Source organism: Lingula anatina, chromosome 2 (genome assembly GCF_051362555.1).
Source record: "Lingula anatina isolate TDL-2025a chromosome 2, LinAna3.0, whole genome shotgun sequence".
Lineage (NCBI taxonomy): Eukaryota > Metazoa > Brachiopoda > Lingulata > Lingulida > Lingulidae > Lingula > Lingula anatina.
Window position 1 is genome coordinate 25,009,770 of NC_141768.1, and position 19,790 is coordinate 25,029,559.

The following is a 19,790-nucleotide window of genomic DNA, read 5'->3' on the forward strand; positions in this document are numbered from 1 at the left end:
AAAAAAATACACAAAAATCTGGATTTATCATTCTCTGGCATCAGAGAATAGGAAAAAGTAGAATTCACGAATAAATTTTAAACTTCATTTTCACTTTTCTGTTTTCCTGAAAAAGAGCTATGAAATGAGAATTAGTGAATTTATTAATAGGTGTTACAAGCCTCCTTGCTGTCGCTGGACCACTCGGAACTACTCGGCTGTCTCCGCACTCGACAATAACACTCGGAACTACTCGGATGTCTCCGCACTCGACAATGTATGGAGCTTGCGGAATGAGCCGAGGATTGCCGATTGGGACTTCACCAATGACCTGCAAGATGCAAAGTCGTACTAGTAAAATAAAATTCTTGAATTTAATACTAAGTTTAACCTTCCATTGGAGCTTAAATCTTTCAAATCAGCATTCATTGCATATCGTGGCTATTCATTTTAAGCATTTTTGAAGCATTTTTGGAATTTTTAAAAATATTATATCTAATTAAGTTTTGTCAGTATACGCGCGTTTGAGCAGATTGCAGCAAATAAATAGACTACACACGCGGTGCCTCGCGAATTAGGCTTAGAAAGAAATACTATTTTCATGTTCCAGATGGCTTTTGGAGATTCACAGGAAAGTGGAGAGATAGTAGAAAAAGAGGATAAATCCGATATGTCGTGGATGAAACCTTTGGCTCTATTTTCTGAAAAGAAACTTGTAAATTTATGTGCACCGATGGTTCGGTATTCAAAGTAAGTCAATTAAGAACTGCACGTTGTAAGTTGTATTACTTCAGTCAGATTTAAAGTGATTGTGATTTACCTCTTACCTCAGTATTTTACGTCCGGTTAAGAAATGGTGTTTAAGTTTCTTGAGTTTTACACGTTTAACAGTTTTAATGACAGCTAGACTTTAAAAAATGAATGAAATATGATTGACATCAATTTATTATTTTTTCTGGGGAGGGGGAGGGGTTCAGTTCTTATCATTATTTCCTTGCTTTTACCTGAAAACATAGGTAATAATTAATTGCACTTAGAGATATTAATGAAATATAAAACCATGTAAATATACGTTGGAACTAAGTATTTGGTCATTTTTCTTAAAAATTCTACATAAGAATTTTAAAAAAGAGATTATTATTATTATTATTTTATTACTGGTGTTTAAACTTCCAGATTGCCATTTAGGACATTAGTCAGAAAGTACCAGTGTGACATAGCATACACACCTATGATAGTGTCCAACTGCTTTGTATGCTCACAGAAAGCCAGAGATAGTGATTTTGCCACATGCAAGGGTAAGGTTTGAAAATGGGTGTCATCAGTGCAGCTTTTGATGGTCACCCAGTGATGTACATTATTAAAAATAATATCAGCTTCCTATCACACTGATGGAAATTAACTGACAGCTTCTATCAGTTGACATCTTTAATGGTCCTTAGTACTTTATGTTGTTATGTTGTGGAACCCCTATGTTACAAGCATGATTTTTGGTTCTTGGTTCTACACAACTGTTGGTGTAGGAGAAAACACCAGTAATTAAAAAATGATCTGAATAGTATTCTCTTTCTATATAATATTGTTTTTGAATGTATTTTAAATCCTTAAATGCAGTTTTATATAATTGATGATATATAAAAAAATATTTCTGTTTTTGATTTCTTAAATGATAAATGCTTAATTGAATTTAATCATGTTCTTGTAAATTTTGAAAATATAATGAAAAATGTAAATTAAGACTTTATTACTTTATTTTACCATGAAGGTGACAGACCTTTGATAACTCAGTTTGCTGCTAGTAATGCCACAGACTTGGCAGATGCTGCAGAAATAGTGGCAAAGTAAGTAATGGAAGTAATGGATTTATTGCAGCTCTACATAACATTTCAAATATGCAGCGTATGTGTGTGCAACTGTGTGTGTGTGCGTGAGGGAGAACTTTTTAACTGTATTTAAATATTATGTATCATAATGTTGCTCAGATGATCGATAAGATATGTAGAAGAATTTACAATTCTGTTCCTTATTTTGCCAGATAAAAAAAGATCAAAATGAAATATGAGATGCATTGTTTATTTATTACATGCACGAATAATTTAGATAGGATGAAGCTAATCAGTAAACTTTTGATTGTTTTATTCTAGTTACTCTGATGGAGTGGATTTAAATTGCGGTTGTCCTCAACGGTTCGTTAATTAATGCCAAACTATTCATCAGATCAATGAACTGCTTTTAATACATTTAAGAACTTAATTTGTTTTAATTTCATTTAATAGACATGAGTGATTTTACCATCACAGACCAATAAAAAATAAAACATCTTAAACTTTAAAATATGGCACCTGTAGGTAAATGAGATTATGTTACACCCAGTGAGCAAAAGTGATGGAAGTTAATTGGAGATTTTATTTCTTATTTCCTCCCTCTCAGCTGGGCTATGCAGGAGGGCTATGGGGCATGTTTAATTAAGAAGCCAGAGTTAGTCAAAGACATGGTGACACAGGTCAGGAACAGAGTCTCCGTAGACGAGAACTTCACAGTGTCTATCAAGATCAGAATTCACAAAGACTTGAGGTAGGGGAAGTATTCAAGGAAAGATATACCCCTTCCCCACAACTTCCCATGTGCACCACCACCTTGGATGATTTCCATACTTTTAAAATTCAAGTTGAGAAAGTTACAGAATTTTGTATAAGATATTCAGAAACTAGGAATTGCAAGGAGATGAGAGAGTATTCTACTGTATTGAGAATCCACTTTGCATTTTTGCTAGAATTGATGTGATTTAAGCTCTTTGATAGTGTGAAGGTCATGTAAATATTTGTGTATCTGTAATGAAGTGTGTGTAAAATTTGGCAAACATTTCAATTCAGGACAATTCTTATATTATTTCTTCATCTGTATGAAAGAATTGATCCTTGTCAAAAAAGGTTTGCCTTTCTTAAAATGCAATTCATGGTGACATAGGTGGTTGAATGACAAAGTTGATGCCTCTTTCATTTTGATAAATTTGGTATCTCTTTCATTTTAGAGAAACAGTAGATCTTTGTCAGAAAGCAGAGAAGGCTGGTGTTTCTTGGATTGCTGTCCATGGTCGCACAGTGGACCAGAGGTGTGAACCGGTCAATGTGGAAGCCTTGCGACTAGTGAAAGACTCTTTAACTGTGCCTGTGATTGCTAATGGTGACATAAGGAGTGTGGAAGATGCAAAGAGAATACAAGAGGTGACTGGTGTTGATGGTATGTCCTTATTGTATTTCTGTAAACCCAAACCCACATGCACTGGGTATATGAAGTTGCTAGATTCACCAGGGCCCTGCAACTTGAAAGCATTGCGCATTGCGATCGAGCGCAAGCGTCTCGATTTCATTACTCACCCCATATAATACACTGTAGCCTCTATGTGATATCACTATTTGCAATGCGCGATGCTTTCGAGTTACGGGGCCCAGGTTTGCTAAATGCTATGGTTCTTAATGACTGAAAAAATTGGAAAACATATAAATGAAAAGCTAACATTTATATGAGTTAGCTTAAAAGGTAGAAAAAAGAATTATTTTCACCATTCATTGACCGTTAAAATTTTAAAATTTTGTCTGAATTGGTTAATTAGCTAGAATGACCTTCTCTGGCTGCATTCAGAACAGCAGACTAACTAGTCCACAGATCAAATATGGCTACCCATGTCAAAAGCTTGCTGTCTAATCCCCTATGCTGAAAAGATACCCCGCAGGGATTACGCAGCAAGCATTCAAGAGGGTCAACCATATTGGATTCGTGGACTAGTTAGTCTGCTTTTGTGAATGCGGCCTCTGATTTTAACCTGAACCAGACCACTTGCAGAATTTCTCCTGTTTTATCTTTAGGTGTAATGGCAGCCAGAGGTATATTACAGAATCCAGCAATGTATGCAGGATATGATGCCACACCAGTACAATGTGTCAGAGATTGGGTGAGTCTAAGTTGGATTTAGAATTTCCTTTAGTAAGGAGGTCTTGCAAATGTCTAACAATGAATATGCTCTATAAGAATATTCGCATTTCATAGCCATAGTTTTGCAAGCTGCAATTGGTGGACAAATATGAAGTTAACAGAGGTGGATTACTGCCAAATGTGAAATGGTGTTCAGGGTGTTAAAAAAATCTTGCTCAGTTCAAAATGGTGAAAAATGTTGTCCAGGGTGATGAAAAAATCTTGCTCAGTTCAAAATGATTTTATCGCCATTTACATTTTAAATAATTGGCTGTGAAAACAATCAAATGAACAATTGAGTGTTTATCTAACATGAAATCGTGATTAAACATCCATGTATTAATATGAATGAACTCAATTTGTACATTAATTTTTTGATGACTATGTAAAACGAAGTAATGATAAGTATAAAATGATGACATACTTCACATTTCATACTTTGTATTCATACTTAAGCAAACCTCTTTTAAATCAAGAATTCTTCCATTATATGAAGATCTGGCTTTATCTTGGTTCTGATTTTAATTATATTACCAATTTTACAGTTTATGAATGCTTCAGTATTTCTTCCTTTCAAAAATATAGTGATAAACATGGTGCTTAAACTTCTACATTGGCAGGAATATATTATACTATAAGATGAACTAAATACACCATAATAAAAATTTATAGATATAATAAAATTTTCAAATTTTCTTCTTTTTAAATAGTTTTCCATTCTATTAATAGATGGATTTCATACTTTGTATTTATTCTTGGGCAATTTGCAAAAACTCTCCTAAATCGAGAATTCTTTAGCATTCTTCCATAATACCAAGAACTGACTTTATCTTGGTCCTGATTTTAATAATATTACCTCTCAGTTTAACAGTTTTTATTAATGTTTCAGTATTTCTTCCTTTCAAAGATATAGTGATGAACATGGTGCTTAAATTTCTGCATTTGCATGAAAATATTAAACTATTATAAGAGGAACTTCACTACAGTAAAATTATATATATATATATAACAAAATTTTAAAAAAAATTCTCTCATTCTATTAATAAATGGATCATTGTATGGCATAGGTCAGACATGCTGAAAACTTTTCAGAATGGTCGGACATTTAGACTGGCAGTAATGAAAAATTTGCCAGACCGAATGGATTTTTGTCGGACCGAAAATCACTCTATATGTTTGAGACAGATACTACCAGTACGATTAGGTAGCTTACTTTGTATTTGAATGTGATAGTTTTGAAATGGAAGGGAAAAACGCTTTGGGTTTTATATAATTTTATTAGTGAAGTATGTCAAAAGATGACTGTAAATTCAAATGCGGTTCTTAAAACTCTTGTCGGTCCTTTGGACCGACCAAGTCCAATTTTCTACTGGTCCAGACAAATTTTCCCAGGCACGACTGATCGGACCGACAGTTTCAGCATGTCTGCATAGGTGACTACATGTATGAATAAATGAAATGAAAATGCAGAGTTTATAAAATGCAGGTTTATAAAATTGGTGGTTTCCTTGACATAGGTCAATCATCAGTGATGTCATTTGCTGCACTTTTTTTTTTTTTGCTATTTTACTCTATAGTACCCTTCAGTGTGAAATGAAATAGGCTGTAATTAAAAGGTGATATTAGACAGTTATGCTTATATTACATATAATACTTGCATCACTAACATGACTCAGATAGTCATTTTTTGTGGAATGAAACTGTGTTGAATACAATATGGCTTTTTAATTCAAGCATTTTCTTATTTCAGTTGGATATAGCATTATCGCAAGGTATATCCTTCACAACCTTCCACCATCATCTGATGTACATGCTGGAGAAAGTCATGTCAAGGTCAGAAAGACGATTGTTCAATTCGTTGTCCAGCATCACTGCTGTTCTGGAATATCTAAGGGAACATTATGGGATAGGATAATACTTAAATGCTGGTGCATCATGGGATATAATAAAGCAATGTGTAGGTGATCAAAAATACAGATCCCAAACATGGCTAAACTGCTGACGTTGGAGTATTGGAGATTCCTTTACTTGGCAGAATATATGATGGGCATTCTTGGATTGGATGAAGTTTTTGCCACATACATTGTACCAAGGAATGAACAGTATTTGTTAATACTGAGTTTAATGATCAGAAAAATCTACAACTGATGTAAATTGAGTAGTTGGGGAAAAAGTACAGTTTAGTCACAGGTACACCATAAGAGTTTCTTAAAGCTAGTGTGACAAATTTGAAGAAAAAAAATTAAATTAAAAAAATTGCATCATGACAGTTACTAGTAATGGAAGTCTTCTGGATTTATCCATTAAGTCTGACTATTTGGGATTTGTGCTTATGCCCCCTTTGGCGCTTGTATTTTGTTTTCAGGATTTTCTTAAAGGTCCATTTTCATCCCTGAGTTGAGCTGGACAATTGTGGGGAAAATTAGGGCGGTGGTATGGAGGGTGGTTCTGTTTAAATGACTCTCTTACAACATAGCCAGGCTATTAATTAACTGTATTTAATAAAAAGGACCTGGCTCTGTTGCACATAACCTACTACTCTGCTCCTGTTATCCTGTCTGAAGAAAGTGGCAAAGTGATATTTTACAGGATAAGGTAATCGAGGTGAAAAGACTTGAATTCAGTAAGTTTGTTCTTTAAAAAAGATGGATTTGAAGAGTTATTCATGTATGCTCTGATTTGAAATGTTATTCCAGGGCATTGGACATTGACATAGAAATCTATGTTATCCTTTGACTTACAGATGTATGAGAAAGGGGAGAGGGGGGGGACTACAAAGCATACGCACAAGTTGAGGCACAAGGAAAAAAGGCGTTTCAGTTTTTCATTGAAATATTAAAAACAGAAATTATTGTGACTGCATCCGTTTATTTCATTTTTGTAGGATATGCACGACCATTTCTTGTCTCCAACATAAAACTATTTGTGTTAGTCTGCAAAATTTTAAACTGGTGTGTCAATAATAATGATATCATTTATAAAGATGAGACATTGTATTTCTTTCGATTTTTAATGTTTATTTCATATTCCATATTTATGCATTTTTACAATAAACTTTCAGCTGACATTTTTTAAAATTTTAAATCAAAGCTTTTGTAGAACTTGATTATGAAAGCCTGATTGTTTAAAATCACAAATTGATAGAATTACATCAGGATAAATGACATTTTGAAATGGATCCAGGTGTCTGTTGTTGGACCATTTAGTTACATATGAAGCGAGCATAGATTCTATGCAACAGCATATAATGTAAATCACTACTACCAGTTTTATAAAATCTGAATGCCAATTTATAATATAAATTATAGGATATACCAAATTAATTATGCAGTCAGTCAAAAGAAAACCTTTGAAACTACCCCTTCTTCAAATTTCTGGTGTAAATTTGACATATCTATCAGTCCCTCCAGTTTGTATAAGTCCATCAAATGATGTAGTAATGAATGACATGCTGCTACTTCATAGCATGATATAGTTCAAATGAAATGACCTAGGGTTATATAAAGCACAGAAAGTAAGAAAATGTCTAAAATGACACCCTTTGGTATATCTTTAAGTTATTTTATTTAAAGCTATATGGTGGCATTTGATCGGGTTTAGTTTCTGTGTTATTAGTTTGCTTAATCTCCTTTTAAATACACAGGTAAATGGGTAAATGAAATGAAGAGCACCATAATTACAAAAACAAATCTATCTTCATGAACACTTCCCTAGGCAATCTGCTTCCCTCTGTTAAACTATATTTTGGTTGAATTTTAAGCTCATGTATACAGAACTTTTGTCAAATTCCAAGTTAATCCTAATACTGGAACGTATTAATTTAATATGGGAGGGAGGGGCATGCATATGTGTACAAACAAAGGTAAACATGCTGCAAAGTAGTGTGCGCGCTACAACCAGGAAGTTGTTTTAAACTTCAAGTTATTTTGTTCAGTGCCGCTAAACCAAAATGCTATTGTTGTTGCTGGTATTGTTATTTAAATGCATTTTACTGCATTATGAAATGGCTAAAGAAAAAATTGTTTGGAAAGGGTAGGATTTCAAAGCTGGGTGCTAGGGTGGTGGAATTCAACCACTTACAGGAGTTGGATTGTAAAAACGAGACACCACATAGGTGAACTTACTCAACAGACTGATATACAGAAGACACTGGTGTCAGGAACTCAGACTTCAGAGTTTTACATGACATTGTATCCTATATATAATAGGGGGAAAAAGATGTCCCTTTGGTGAAATCATCTTTATTCAGCTCTCATGCAAAACACATTTTAGGTGAAGTGAAGTACACTTTTCACAGAAGAAGAGTTTGGATTTGTCTTTAATTACAAAGGTAAGAAGAAAAAGAACTACTTAAGTAGCTTCAACTTTACTTCATTAAAATTTGCTGTGCATGAAGTAGAATTTCGCTTAATAAGATTTTGGACAAAGAGTTTCGTTTAGCATAATGATATAATTTTAGTTATGTATATGAAAAAGATTTGTGCTTCCATGTCATGTTAGGTGTGACATAGGTAAAAAAGGCAAATGGTATTTCTTTGCTGTAGTTCGTTGCCCTTGAAAAGGGTTTCCTTTGATCAGACAACACTTATAAGTGGATAAACAAGTGCGACCTGAGTTAATTTGGAAGAAATCAGTTTTTTTTCACCTTTTTTTTTTAATGGAAAAAAAATGCAGTGACGAAGAAATTTTAAAAAAGGCCCCAAGAATACCCAAAAGGTGACTAGTATAAGATTTTCCTGTGAAAAAATCATACTTAATGAAATCTGGGGTAAATGGTATTTTCTCCAAATACCCAATCTTTGATCCTCTTTTCATGACACTTACCATAACTTTGTAACAATCTAGTAAAGTGGAGTTTTTCAAATGTAGTCAAGATTAATCTTAAAGTTTATAAACACTTCTTTTTTATTATGTACAGACACAGATGTGTCTGTACATATAGCCGTCACCTGCGTCTGTCGTCGCCGTTGCCGTTGCCGTTGGCGTGCACTTTTACCGTAAACACGATAAGTGGAAAACGGTTTTACATTTTGACTTGAAACTTACAGAACTGATGAATATTCATAATATTCAGGTCAAATTCGAAAATCAGCATGATCGGGCCATTTTTAGGGAAGTTATGCTGTTTTTTCACTTTTTTCAGCATATATGCAACACCGTAAACACGATAAGTGGAAAACCGTTTTACCTTTTGGTTTGAAACTTACAGAACTGATGAATTTGTATAAAACGCAGGTCAAGTTCGAAAATTAGCATGATCGGGTCATTTTTAGGGAAGTTATGCTTTTTTTTCACATTTTCTCTGATTCAATTCTTAGTCTGTCGTCGCCGTTGCCGTTGCCATTGCCATTGCCGTTGGCGTGCACTTTTACCGTAAACACGATAAGTGGAAAACTGTTTTACCTTTTGGTTTGAAACTTACAGAACTGATGAATTTGTATAATACACAGGTCAAGTTCGAAAATCAGCATGATCGGGTCATTTTTAGGGAAGTTTTGCTTTTTTTTCACTTTTTTCAGCATATATGCAACACCGTAAACACGATAAGTGGAAAACCGTTTTACCTTTTGGTTTGAAACTTACAGAACTGATGAATTTGTATAAAACGCAGGTCAAGTTCGAAAATTAGCATGATCGGGTCATTTTTAGGGAAGTTTTGCTTTTTTTTCACTTTTTTCAGCATATATGCAACACTGTAAACATGATAAGTGGAAAACCGTTTTACCTTTTGGTTTGAAACTTACAGAACTGATGAATATTTATAATACGCAGGTCAAGTTCGAAAATCAGCATGATTGGGTCATTTTTAGGGAAGTTATGCTTTTTTTTCACATTTTCTCTGATTCAATTTTTAGGCATGTTAATAGTCTCATTATTGAACTAATAAGATATGTAAAAGTGTTTTTTTTTTGACATTTCCTACATCTTTACAACATTGTTAGTTGATTATGTAAAAATGATGGTAAATTTGTTATCGTGTATTGTGTAATGAAGTGTCAAAAATGGAAATAAACACATATCATCGCAGTTTGTCAGATTCAATCATCCACTATGTTCAGAATCTCAGAATGGAGGAAATTGGACATTTAATACTGTTCTATTGATATTTTTCCCATCTCATCAATTTTCTTAGTTGGCCATATAAAAATGGCAGTAAACTGTTAATTTTGTTTTATGTTAAAAAAGTGTTAAAATGGAAATTAACCCATTTCAGAAAAGTGCTGTCTTGTTTACATTTTGGCATTTTCAAGATGTGACTTTGAAGTTCCATGGGCCTGAAGACCTTTGCTAGTCACATTTTCTGAATATCCATGATACTAATATTTTATTATTAAAAATTGATGGTCATTATGCTGTTAAACATTATGCAATATTGCATCAAAATTTGAAGAAACCCCTATTTTGGGCACTGCTCCCATGATGACCATTTAAGGAAAATCATGTCACTTACTGTTCTCAAACTTACAGGAAAGAAACATGGGACTAAAATACAGCTTCAGTAGGCAATGCAGTCTGTTTGGTAATTTTTTCTGGCAGTTAAACAGTTTTTTGTGAAAATTTAATTTTTCACATATTGGCATTTTCAAGGTGTGACTTTGAAGTTCTATGATCCTGAAGACCTTTGCTTGTCACATTTTCTGAATGTCCATGTTACTAATATTCTATTATTAAAAATTGATGGTCATTATGCTGTTAAACATTATGTAATGTTACATTAAAATTTGAAGAAACCCCTATTTTGGGCACTGCTCCCATGATGAGCACTTAAGGAATATCATGTCACTTACTGTTCTCAAACTTACAGGAAAGAAACATGGGACTAAAATACAGCTTCAGTAGGAAATGTAGTCTGTTTGGTAAATTTTTCTGGCAGTTAAACAGTTTTTTGTGAAAATTTCATTTTTCACATATTGGCATTTTCAAGGTGTGACTTAGAACCTCCACGGGCTTGAAGACCCATGCTACTAGTAGTCACATTTTCTGAAAATCCATGATACGTGCATATTATTATTAAAAATTGATGGTCATTATGCTGTTAAGTATTATGTAATGTTGCATCAAAATAGAAGAAAACACAATTTTTGGTGCTGCTGCCATGATAACCATTATGGGAAAACCGTGTTACTTATGACTATCAAACTTTCAAAAAAGAAACACAGGACTAAAATGCAGCCTGAGTTGGAAAAGCAGTCTAATTGGCTTCTTTTTCTGGAAGTTATACATTTTAGTGAAAAATTCATTATTATCGTGTTGGCATATTCATTGTGGGACTCGGAGCTCCCATGGACATGAAGCCGAATAGTAATCAAATTTTCTAAATGCCCATGCTATTTATAGTCAATAATCAAAAATTGTTGATAATTATTATATAATTTATTATGTAATGTTACATCAAAATTGACAAAAATCTTTTTGCACTGCTACTGCAAACATTATGAAAAGAAAACTGTGTTACTTATTATTATTTTTAACTTACAAGTATGATTTTTAGGATTGGCATGCAGTTCAAATTAGAAAACCAGCTCAATTGGGTTATCTTTTATCATTGAATTCATGCAATTTTGTGTGAAATTTTCATTTTTCTCATTCTGGCACTTTCAAAGTATAAACTTGAACTCTGATGGGCCTGAAGCCTTATGCTTTTACTTTCGTTGGTGTTACCTGTTGTGCATAATTAAAATTTGATGTTGACTGTGCAGTTAAACATAATGTATTGCATCAGAATTGGTAGTCTCCTATTTTGTGCATTATTGTTATGTGCTTTTCTTAAGATGTGACTTATGGGCCTGAAAGATCTTTGAGAGGGTCAGTCTGTAAATTTCCCTTGGGTATCACTTACCTAAGTTCAGAGTTATAAAGTCATTAATAGGCCATTAAATGAGATTACATAAAGCACACTTGTTGATATTTCCCTGTAAACTCCCAAAGGTTAAGCTCTCTGCTAGATTAATAATAAGTAAGCAGTGATAATTATGCAGGTAAATTTTGTTTAATATTGCAAATAAGTTTATATATATATATATATATATATATATATATATATATATATATATATATATATCAAAAAAGATTAAAAGTTTGAATGGCAGCATCATTGGAATTATATTTACCTCTGCCAAGGAGGTTATGTTTTCACCCCTGTTTGTCTGTCATCAACATAACTCAAAAAGTTACGGACCGATTTTGATGAAATTTTCAGGAACTGTCAGAAGTGGGCAAGGAGGACAATGATTAGTTTTTGGTCGTGGTCCGGATCAATAATCAATCAATAATAATCAACAATTGCTGTCTTGGCAGAGGTCTGCGCTCTTCGAGTGCTTTTCTAGTTTTGTAATGTTTTCCTTTTTAATTTTTTCTCAAACACTGGCATTTGTGACTTTTAACTCTCATCTGCCTGAGGCTCTGCACATTTTCTATATTTCCACATAAGCAGTTGTATTGTTTTTTATGTCTTTAAACATTATGTAATATTATTTTATGCACTGTCATCATTTTTCAAATATTGAGACTTTCATCATGAGAATTTGAACTCTCATGGTCCTGAAACTGTAATCTTACTGAAGGGGTGGATTGAGACCATCTTCTGGGTCTTCCGGAAGACGGTCAGGTTATTAAGTTTATATTGACTGGTATCTATTTTTTTCTGTTGGAAGACCATAAAAATGGAGGATGGATCAACATAGATACTTTGGAATACTGTCAGAAAATATCTCTGGGTTCGCTCCTGTTATTGACCATGGTACCTGTTGTGCATGATTAAAATTCAGTGTTGACTGACAGTGCTATTATAAGCATTATTTATTATTGCATCAAAATTCACAAAATGACCTATTTTGCATCTTTATTTTCTGTTTTTTGTCTGTACATTTGACAGCTTTGCTGCCTTGTTTAAAAGAACCACCTTTTATTGAATTTATATAAGGACAAGAATTACTTTTTTATCATTTTAAACAGATAATTAAATTCCATGATTTAATGTCACCCCCCCAAAAAATCTAGTTTATTATCTCCTTATGAACCTCACCACCTGTCAACACATTTTGAAAGTTTTGAATCTTGAGCAACCCAGAAGTCAGTGCTCAAAGTGATGGCAGAAACTGAATTGGTTGGTTAGCCAGAGAAAAAAATGCAAATTTCACCAGGAAAATTTGTTAGGTATGATTTTTGTCTTGGGAAAATGTTTTGCTGGGCACCTTTAACTAAATGAAAAATTTATCAGATGATCATCCGTTTGTATTTCAGGATTTTCACTTAGTATTATGCCCATAATGACATTCCAAATAAAGCAGATAGAAAAGTGTCTCATTCAGAAAAACTTGAGCATTTGACAGATATGTTCTCATCAGGATTATTGCCTGGAAAAAGTTCCATGGATACCTTGGTGTTATGTGAAAAAATTTCTGACAATTTTTGATAATTATTCTATCCTAAAATTTTTATGTACAGACACAGATGTGTCTGTACATATTGCCATCACCTGCGTCTGTCGTTGCCGTCGCCGTCGCCGTCGCCGATGCCGGCGCCGTGCACTTTCCTTGTAAACACGATAAGTGGAGGGCAGTTTTACTTTTTGGCTTTATATTTACAGAGCTGATGAATATTCATAAAACGCAGGTCAAGTTCGAAAATCGGCATGATCGGGCCATTATTGTATAAGTTATGCTGTTTTCTTCACTTTTCAGCGTATATGCAACCCTGTAAACACATTTTAAGGAAAACCGTTAGGCCTGTTGTCATGAAACTCACAGGAATAATCAATTTTACTAAAACACAGGCCAAGGTCGAAAATCGGCTTGATCGGGCCACTATTTTAGTAGTTATGCTGTTTTTTTCATTTTTCAGCATATATGCAACACCGTAAACACAATATAAGAAAAACAGATGGGCCAATTGTCATTAAACTCACAGGAGTGGTCAGTCTTACTAAAACGCAGGTTGAGTTCGAAAATCAGCATAATCGGGGCATTATTTTAGAAGTTATACTGTTTTTTCACATTTCCTCAGATTCAACTCTTAGGCAATGTTAACAGTCTCATTACTGAACTAATAAGATATGTAAAAATGTTTGTTTGACATTTCCTGCATCTTTACAATATTGTTAGTTGATTATGTAAAAATGATGGTAAACTTGTTATCGTGTATTGTGTAATAAAGTGTCAAAAATGGAAATAAACTCATATCATTGCAGTTTGTCAGATTCAATCATTCACTATGTTCAGAATCTCAAAATGGAGGAAATTGGACATTAAACACTATTCTATTGATATTTTTCCCATCTCATCAATTTTCTTAGTTGATCATATAAAAATTGCAGTAAACTGTTTATTTTGTTTTATGTTAAAAAAAGTGTTAAAAATGGAAATAAACCCATGTCAGAACAGTGCTGTCTTGTTTCACATTTCCTCAGATTCATCTCTTAGGCATGTTAACAGTCTCATTATTTAACTAATAAGACATGTAAAAGTGTTTGTTTGACATTTCCTGCATCTTTATATCATTGTTAGTTGATTATGTAAAAATGATGGTAAACTTGTTATCGTGTATTGTGTAATAAAGTTTCAAAAATGGAAATAAACTCATATCATTGCAGTTTGTCAGATTCAATCATTTACTATGTTCAGAATCTTAGAATGGAGGAAATTGGACATTTAACACTGCTGTATTGATATTTTTCCCATCTCATCAATTTTCTTAGTTGATCGTATAAAAATGGCAGTAACCTGTTAATTTTGTTTTATGTTAAAAAAATTGTTAAAAATGAAAAAAAAAAAAAAAACATTTAAGAACAGTGCTATTTTGTTTACATTTTGGCATTTTCAAGTTGTGACTTTGAAGTTCCATAGGCCTGAAGACCTTTGCTAGTCACATTTTCTGAATATCCATGATACTAATATTATATTTTTAAAAATTGATGGTCATTATGCTGTTAAACATTATGTAATATTGCATCAAATTTTGAAAAAAAACTATTTTGGGCACTGCTCCCATGATGACCATTTAAGAAAAACCATGTCACTTACTGTTCTCAAACAGTACAGTAAATATGTACAGATGTGTTTGTACATATTGCCATCACCTGCGTCTGTCGTCGCCGTCGCTGTCGCCAGCGCCAGCGCCGTGCACTTTCATTGTAAACACGATAAGTGGAGGGCAGTTTTACTTTTTGGCTTAATATTTACAGAGCTGATGAATATTCATAAAACGCAGGTCAAGTTCGAAAATCAGCATGATCGGGCCATTATTGTATAAGTTATGCTGTTTTTTTCACATTTCCTCAGATTCAGTTCTTAGGCAATGTTAACAAAAAAACTATTTTGGCCACTGCTCCCATGATGACCATTTAAGAAAAACCATGTCACTTACTGTTCTTAAACTTACAGGTAAGAAACATGGGATTAAAATACAGCTTCAGTAGGCAATGCAGTCTGTTTGGTAATTCTTACTGCCAGTTAAACAGTTTTTTTTTGTGAAAATTTAATTTTTCACATATTGGCATTTCCAAGGTGTGACTTTGAAGTTCCACAAGCTTGAAGACCCATGCTAGTCACATTTTCTGAAAATCCATGATACGTATATTTTGTTATTAAAGATTGACGTACATCATGCTGTTAAGCATTATGTAATATGTCATCAGAATAGAAGAAAACACAATTTTGGGTGCTGCTGCCATGATGACCATTATGGGAAAATCATGTTACTTATGATTGCCAAACTTTCATAAAAGAAATACAGGACCAAAATGCAGCCTGAGTTGGAAAAGCTGTCTAATTGGCTTCTTTTTCTGGAAGTTATACATTTTCAAATTGTGAACTTGTTACACATTTTACTTACATTGATATTACCTGTTGAGCATAATTAAAATTTGATGTTGAATTTGCAGTTTAACATAATGTACTTTTGCATCAGAATTGACAGTAGCCTATTTTGTGGATCGTTATTTCCTGTTTTTTGTCTGTACATTTGACAGCTTTGCTGCCTTGTTTAAATTGCAGCCTATTTTATTTTTGTTGTTTCAGAGGCATTGCAAAATATATAAAGTGGGGAGGAGACTTGAGGAGGCTTCAAGATTCAGATATTGGATTAAGGTAGGTGGGGTGGGTGGGATTGGAGCAGAAGTTATGTGCTAATCCCACCTGTAGATGAAAAAAATTGTGTATGTGTGTGTAGGAATTGGTACCATGGAATGAATCGTCACTTTAAGTCCTCCAGCTAGAATACATTTATGATATTTTCTATATACTATACTGCAAAGACTTTTCATATATAGAGTGCTAGGGGCTACTGTCCACTCCAGCTAATTACTGAAGTTGATTTCCAATCTGAGAAAAGATATTTGAAAGATCTAGTGGTGATCACTCTAAGAACAGGCTTGTCGGTTCAACAACAGGGCCAGGGTCTTTAACTCATAACATAGTTATAATTTGTTTGTAAGTTGAATTTCCATGTAAGGCAGGGCACCCCTAAATAAGGGCAGTTGTCCATCACCAGCACAAAAGCCAAAGCAAAGCCATTATTTTGCACATAAAAACACACTGGAAAAAACTTGCTTCTCCATTTTGATAATCTGGCTTTCATTATTTAAATTTTTACATTTCTAGACATTCAAGATGAAACTTTCACTTGGTAAATAATCTGTCAGCAGTGGTTTCTATGGACATTGTACCATGTGATGTCTTTTTGGAAATGTTTTAAGAGTCTTGACCCAGATTTTGTAAGTCCTTCCACAGTGAACCACCTAACAAACCTGTTTAATACAGGTGTAAATGTATTGTGAAAAAAATTATTTACCTTGAACACAAAAAGTGGTGGAAATCAAAACCAAACGCCTTTGGAGGCATCTACCCTGTTCCAATATTATTATAGACACAGGCTGAATAAAATGCCTAGCTGAAATGACAAAATGAGAAAAGAGAAAAGCCCCCTGCTTTGATTATACTTCAACAACCCTTTGCATAGCAAAAAAGAGTGACTTTGAAAATAAGTAAGGAATTTGTTGGTAAACATGTAATACACATATTTTGCAGTGCTCTTTTAATGCACTGATAATTCCAGATGTTTAGGTGCTGATGAAGTTTCTTTACATGTAAAATATTAAAATATGAGGTAGTACATGATCCTTTGCTGGCTATAAATCTTTGGTAGAACTTTCCAGAAGTTTTTTTAGCTGACCCTTGGGCATGGGAGCCATGCTTTCAGACAAATTACATACATGTGCATGTAAGAGCAATGAAAGCAAGGGTGTTTGATAAATAAACAATGATTTCAAAAGAAAACAATAGAGAATCAACATACACTGTTTGCCAATGTAGAACTTTAGTTGGACACATTGTACAGCATAAAGCTGATTGCTTACTAACTGGGACCACTCTGTAGCTCAAATTGACAGAAAATATGTGAGGAAACTGTAGGGCCTACTTTCTTTCTTTTTGGTAGCCTACCCTTTTGATATGAATGTAAAGAAATTAAATGCTCTTTAAAGTTTTGAGGTAATGCTTTGTGTTACATTACTGACACTTTTTTTCCGCAGAAACATTTAAAGAATAAGAGTAAGAAAAATGAAGTTGCTCATCCTTATATGTGTACAGTATAAATATTACAAGTTGTGGCAGTTTGTATGATTTTAGTTTGATAACTTAAAACTAAAAAAGCAACATCTGTTTGGGCCATGACAACATATTGAAAAAAAGATACAGCTGTGCACAGCAGTCGGAGATCGGTACATTCCACTTGTTAGTTACGAACTACTTCCTGGTTTTCACAAGGTCCTTCAAGACCTCTAAAACATCGTTGTAATTGCAGCCCATACCATAAAACACCCAAAAATACTTAGATATGGACATATCGGATTATATTAATGCCAAATTTCCACATGGCAACGATTTATAGACTCCCGGGAATTATTTTCCCTTTACGCTTTTTGTCGCGCTGGCGGTCGACGCAGCATTTATTTCTAAACAAGTTGACCGCAAATTAAGCACGATTTTGCACCTTCAAGTTCCGTGTCACATTTTCATATCATGTATTTATTATTTCTACAAGTTTTCTCTGCCCAAAATGCGTAAAAAAAGAGAGTTATCTTACCATGTTCTTTAGAAAACTTCTTTTTCCTCCGACAACCCATCTTCACTGCCGTTCATCTCTATGTTAAAATGACCACTCAGCTTCGTTTCTAACACCACTGCACGTCACTTCCGGCACAATTCTGACCAATGCTGATCTTCTCCGGTTCCCTTTATTGCTACCACAGGTTTAAGTCTTAAGGGTAAATATAACTATCACAACATCTACATAACTTGGTGAAATACTGTCCTTAATACAGATGCAAATTATGAAATAATCTCAAAGGCAATGGGATTGATACAATATGTTGCTGAATGTTCTGTTTGCATATTTGAGAAAATAATTATGTACAGACACAGATGTGTCTTTACATATAGCCATCATCTGCGTCTGTCGTCGTCGCCGTCGTCGCCGTCCTTGCCGTCGTGCACTTTTACCGATAACACGATAAGTGGAAAACTGTTTTTTATTTCAGCTTGAAATTTACAGAATTGATGAATATTCATAATACGCTGGTCAAGTTCAAAAATCAGCATGATCGGGTGACTTGTAGGGAAGTTATGCCGTTTTTTTCACTTTTTTCAGCATATATGCAGCACCGATAACACGATAAGTGGAAAACCATTTTACCTTTTGCCTTGAAACTTACAGAACTGCTGAATATTCATAATAGGCAGGTCAAGTTCGAAAATCAGCATGATCGGGTCATTTTTAGGGAAGTTATGCTGTTTTTCACTTTTTTCAGCATATATGCAACACTGATAACATAAGTGAAAAATCATTTTACCTTTTGGCTTGAAACTTGCAGAACTAATGAATATTCATATTACGCAGGTCAAGTTCGAAAATCAGCATGATCAGGTCATTTTCAGGGTAGTTATGCTGTTTTTTCACTCTTTTCAGCATATATGCAACACCGTAAACACGATAAGTGGAAAACAGTTTTACCTTTTGGCTTGAAACTTACAGAACTGATGAATATTTATAATACGCCGGTCAAGTTCGAAAATCAGCATGATCGGGTCATTTTTAGGGAAGTTATGCTTTTTTTTCACTTTTTTCAGCATATATGCAACTCCGTAAACATGTTAAGTGGAAAACCGTTTTACCTTTTGGCTTGAAAGTTACAGAACTGATGAATATTCATAATACGCCAGTCAAGTTCGAAAATCAGCATGATCGGGTCATTTTTAGGGAAGTTATGCTTTTTTTTTCATTTTTTTCAGCATATATGCAACACTGATAACACAATATAAGAAAAACAGATAGGCCAATTGTCATTGTACTCGCAGGAGTGGTCAATCTTACTAAAACATAGGTTGAGTATGAAAATCAGCATAATCGGGCCATTATTTTAGAAGTTATGCTTTTTTTTTCACATTTCCTTAGATTCAATTCTTAGGCATGTTAATAGTCTCATTATTGAACTAATAAGATACGTAAAAGTGTTTGTTTGACATTTCCTGCATCTTTACAACATTGTCAGTTGATTATGTAAAAATGATGGTAAATTTGTTATCGTGTATTGTGTAATGAAGTGTCAAAAATGGAAATAAACACATATCATTGCAGTTTGTCAGATTCAATCATCCACTATGTTCAGAATCTCAGAATGGAGGAAATTGGACATTTAACACTGTTCTATTGATATTTTTCCCATCTCATCAATTTTATTAGTTGGTCATATAAAAATGGCAGTAAACTGTAAATTATGTTTTATGTTAAAAAAGTGTTAAAAATGGAAATAAACCCATTTCAGAAAAGTGCTGTCTTGTTTA

General features: G+C 33.7%; 1 protein-coding gene across 1 annotated transcript; it reads left to right on the plus strand.

Moving 5' to 3' along the window:
* The first annotated feature begins 512 nt into the window (after nucleotides 1–512).
* On the plus strand, nucleotides 513–6,938 carry LOC106165562 (tRNA-dihydrouridine(20a/20b) synthase [NAD(P)+]-like). The gene is made up of 8 exons (XM_013543812.2): nucleotides 513–729; nucleotides 1,156–1,277; nucleotides 1,745–1,820; nucleotides 2,124–2,165; nucleotides 2,410–2,553; nucleotides 3,011–3,219; nucleotides 3,846–3,931; nucleotides 5,702–6,938. Exons 1-8 carry the CDS (start codon nucleotides 581–583, stop codon nucleotides 5,864–5,866), a joined length of 993 nt encoding a protein of 330 aa, XP_013399266.2. The 5' UTR covers nucleotides 513–580; the 3' UTR covers nucleotides 5,867–6,938.
* Nucleotides 6,939–19,790: the final 12,852 nt, after the last annotated feature.

Excerpts from the sequence above, each read along its gene's own strand:
- LOC106165562 (XM_013543812.2), top strand. The coding sequence starts at position 581 with ATGTTCCAGATGGCTTTTGGAGATTCACAGGAAAGTGGAGAGATAGTA. Across the intron at positions 1,821-2,123 it reads GCTGCAGAAATAGTGGCAAA|TTACTCTGATGGAGTGGATT; the intron begins GTAAGTAATGGA and ends GTTTTATTCTAG. Across the intron at positions 2,554-3,010 it reads AGAATTCACAAAGACTTGAG|AGAAACAGTAGATCTTTGTC; the intron begins GTAGGGGAAGTA and ends CTTTCATTTTAG.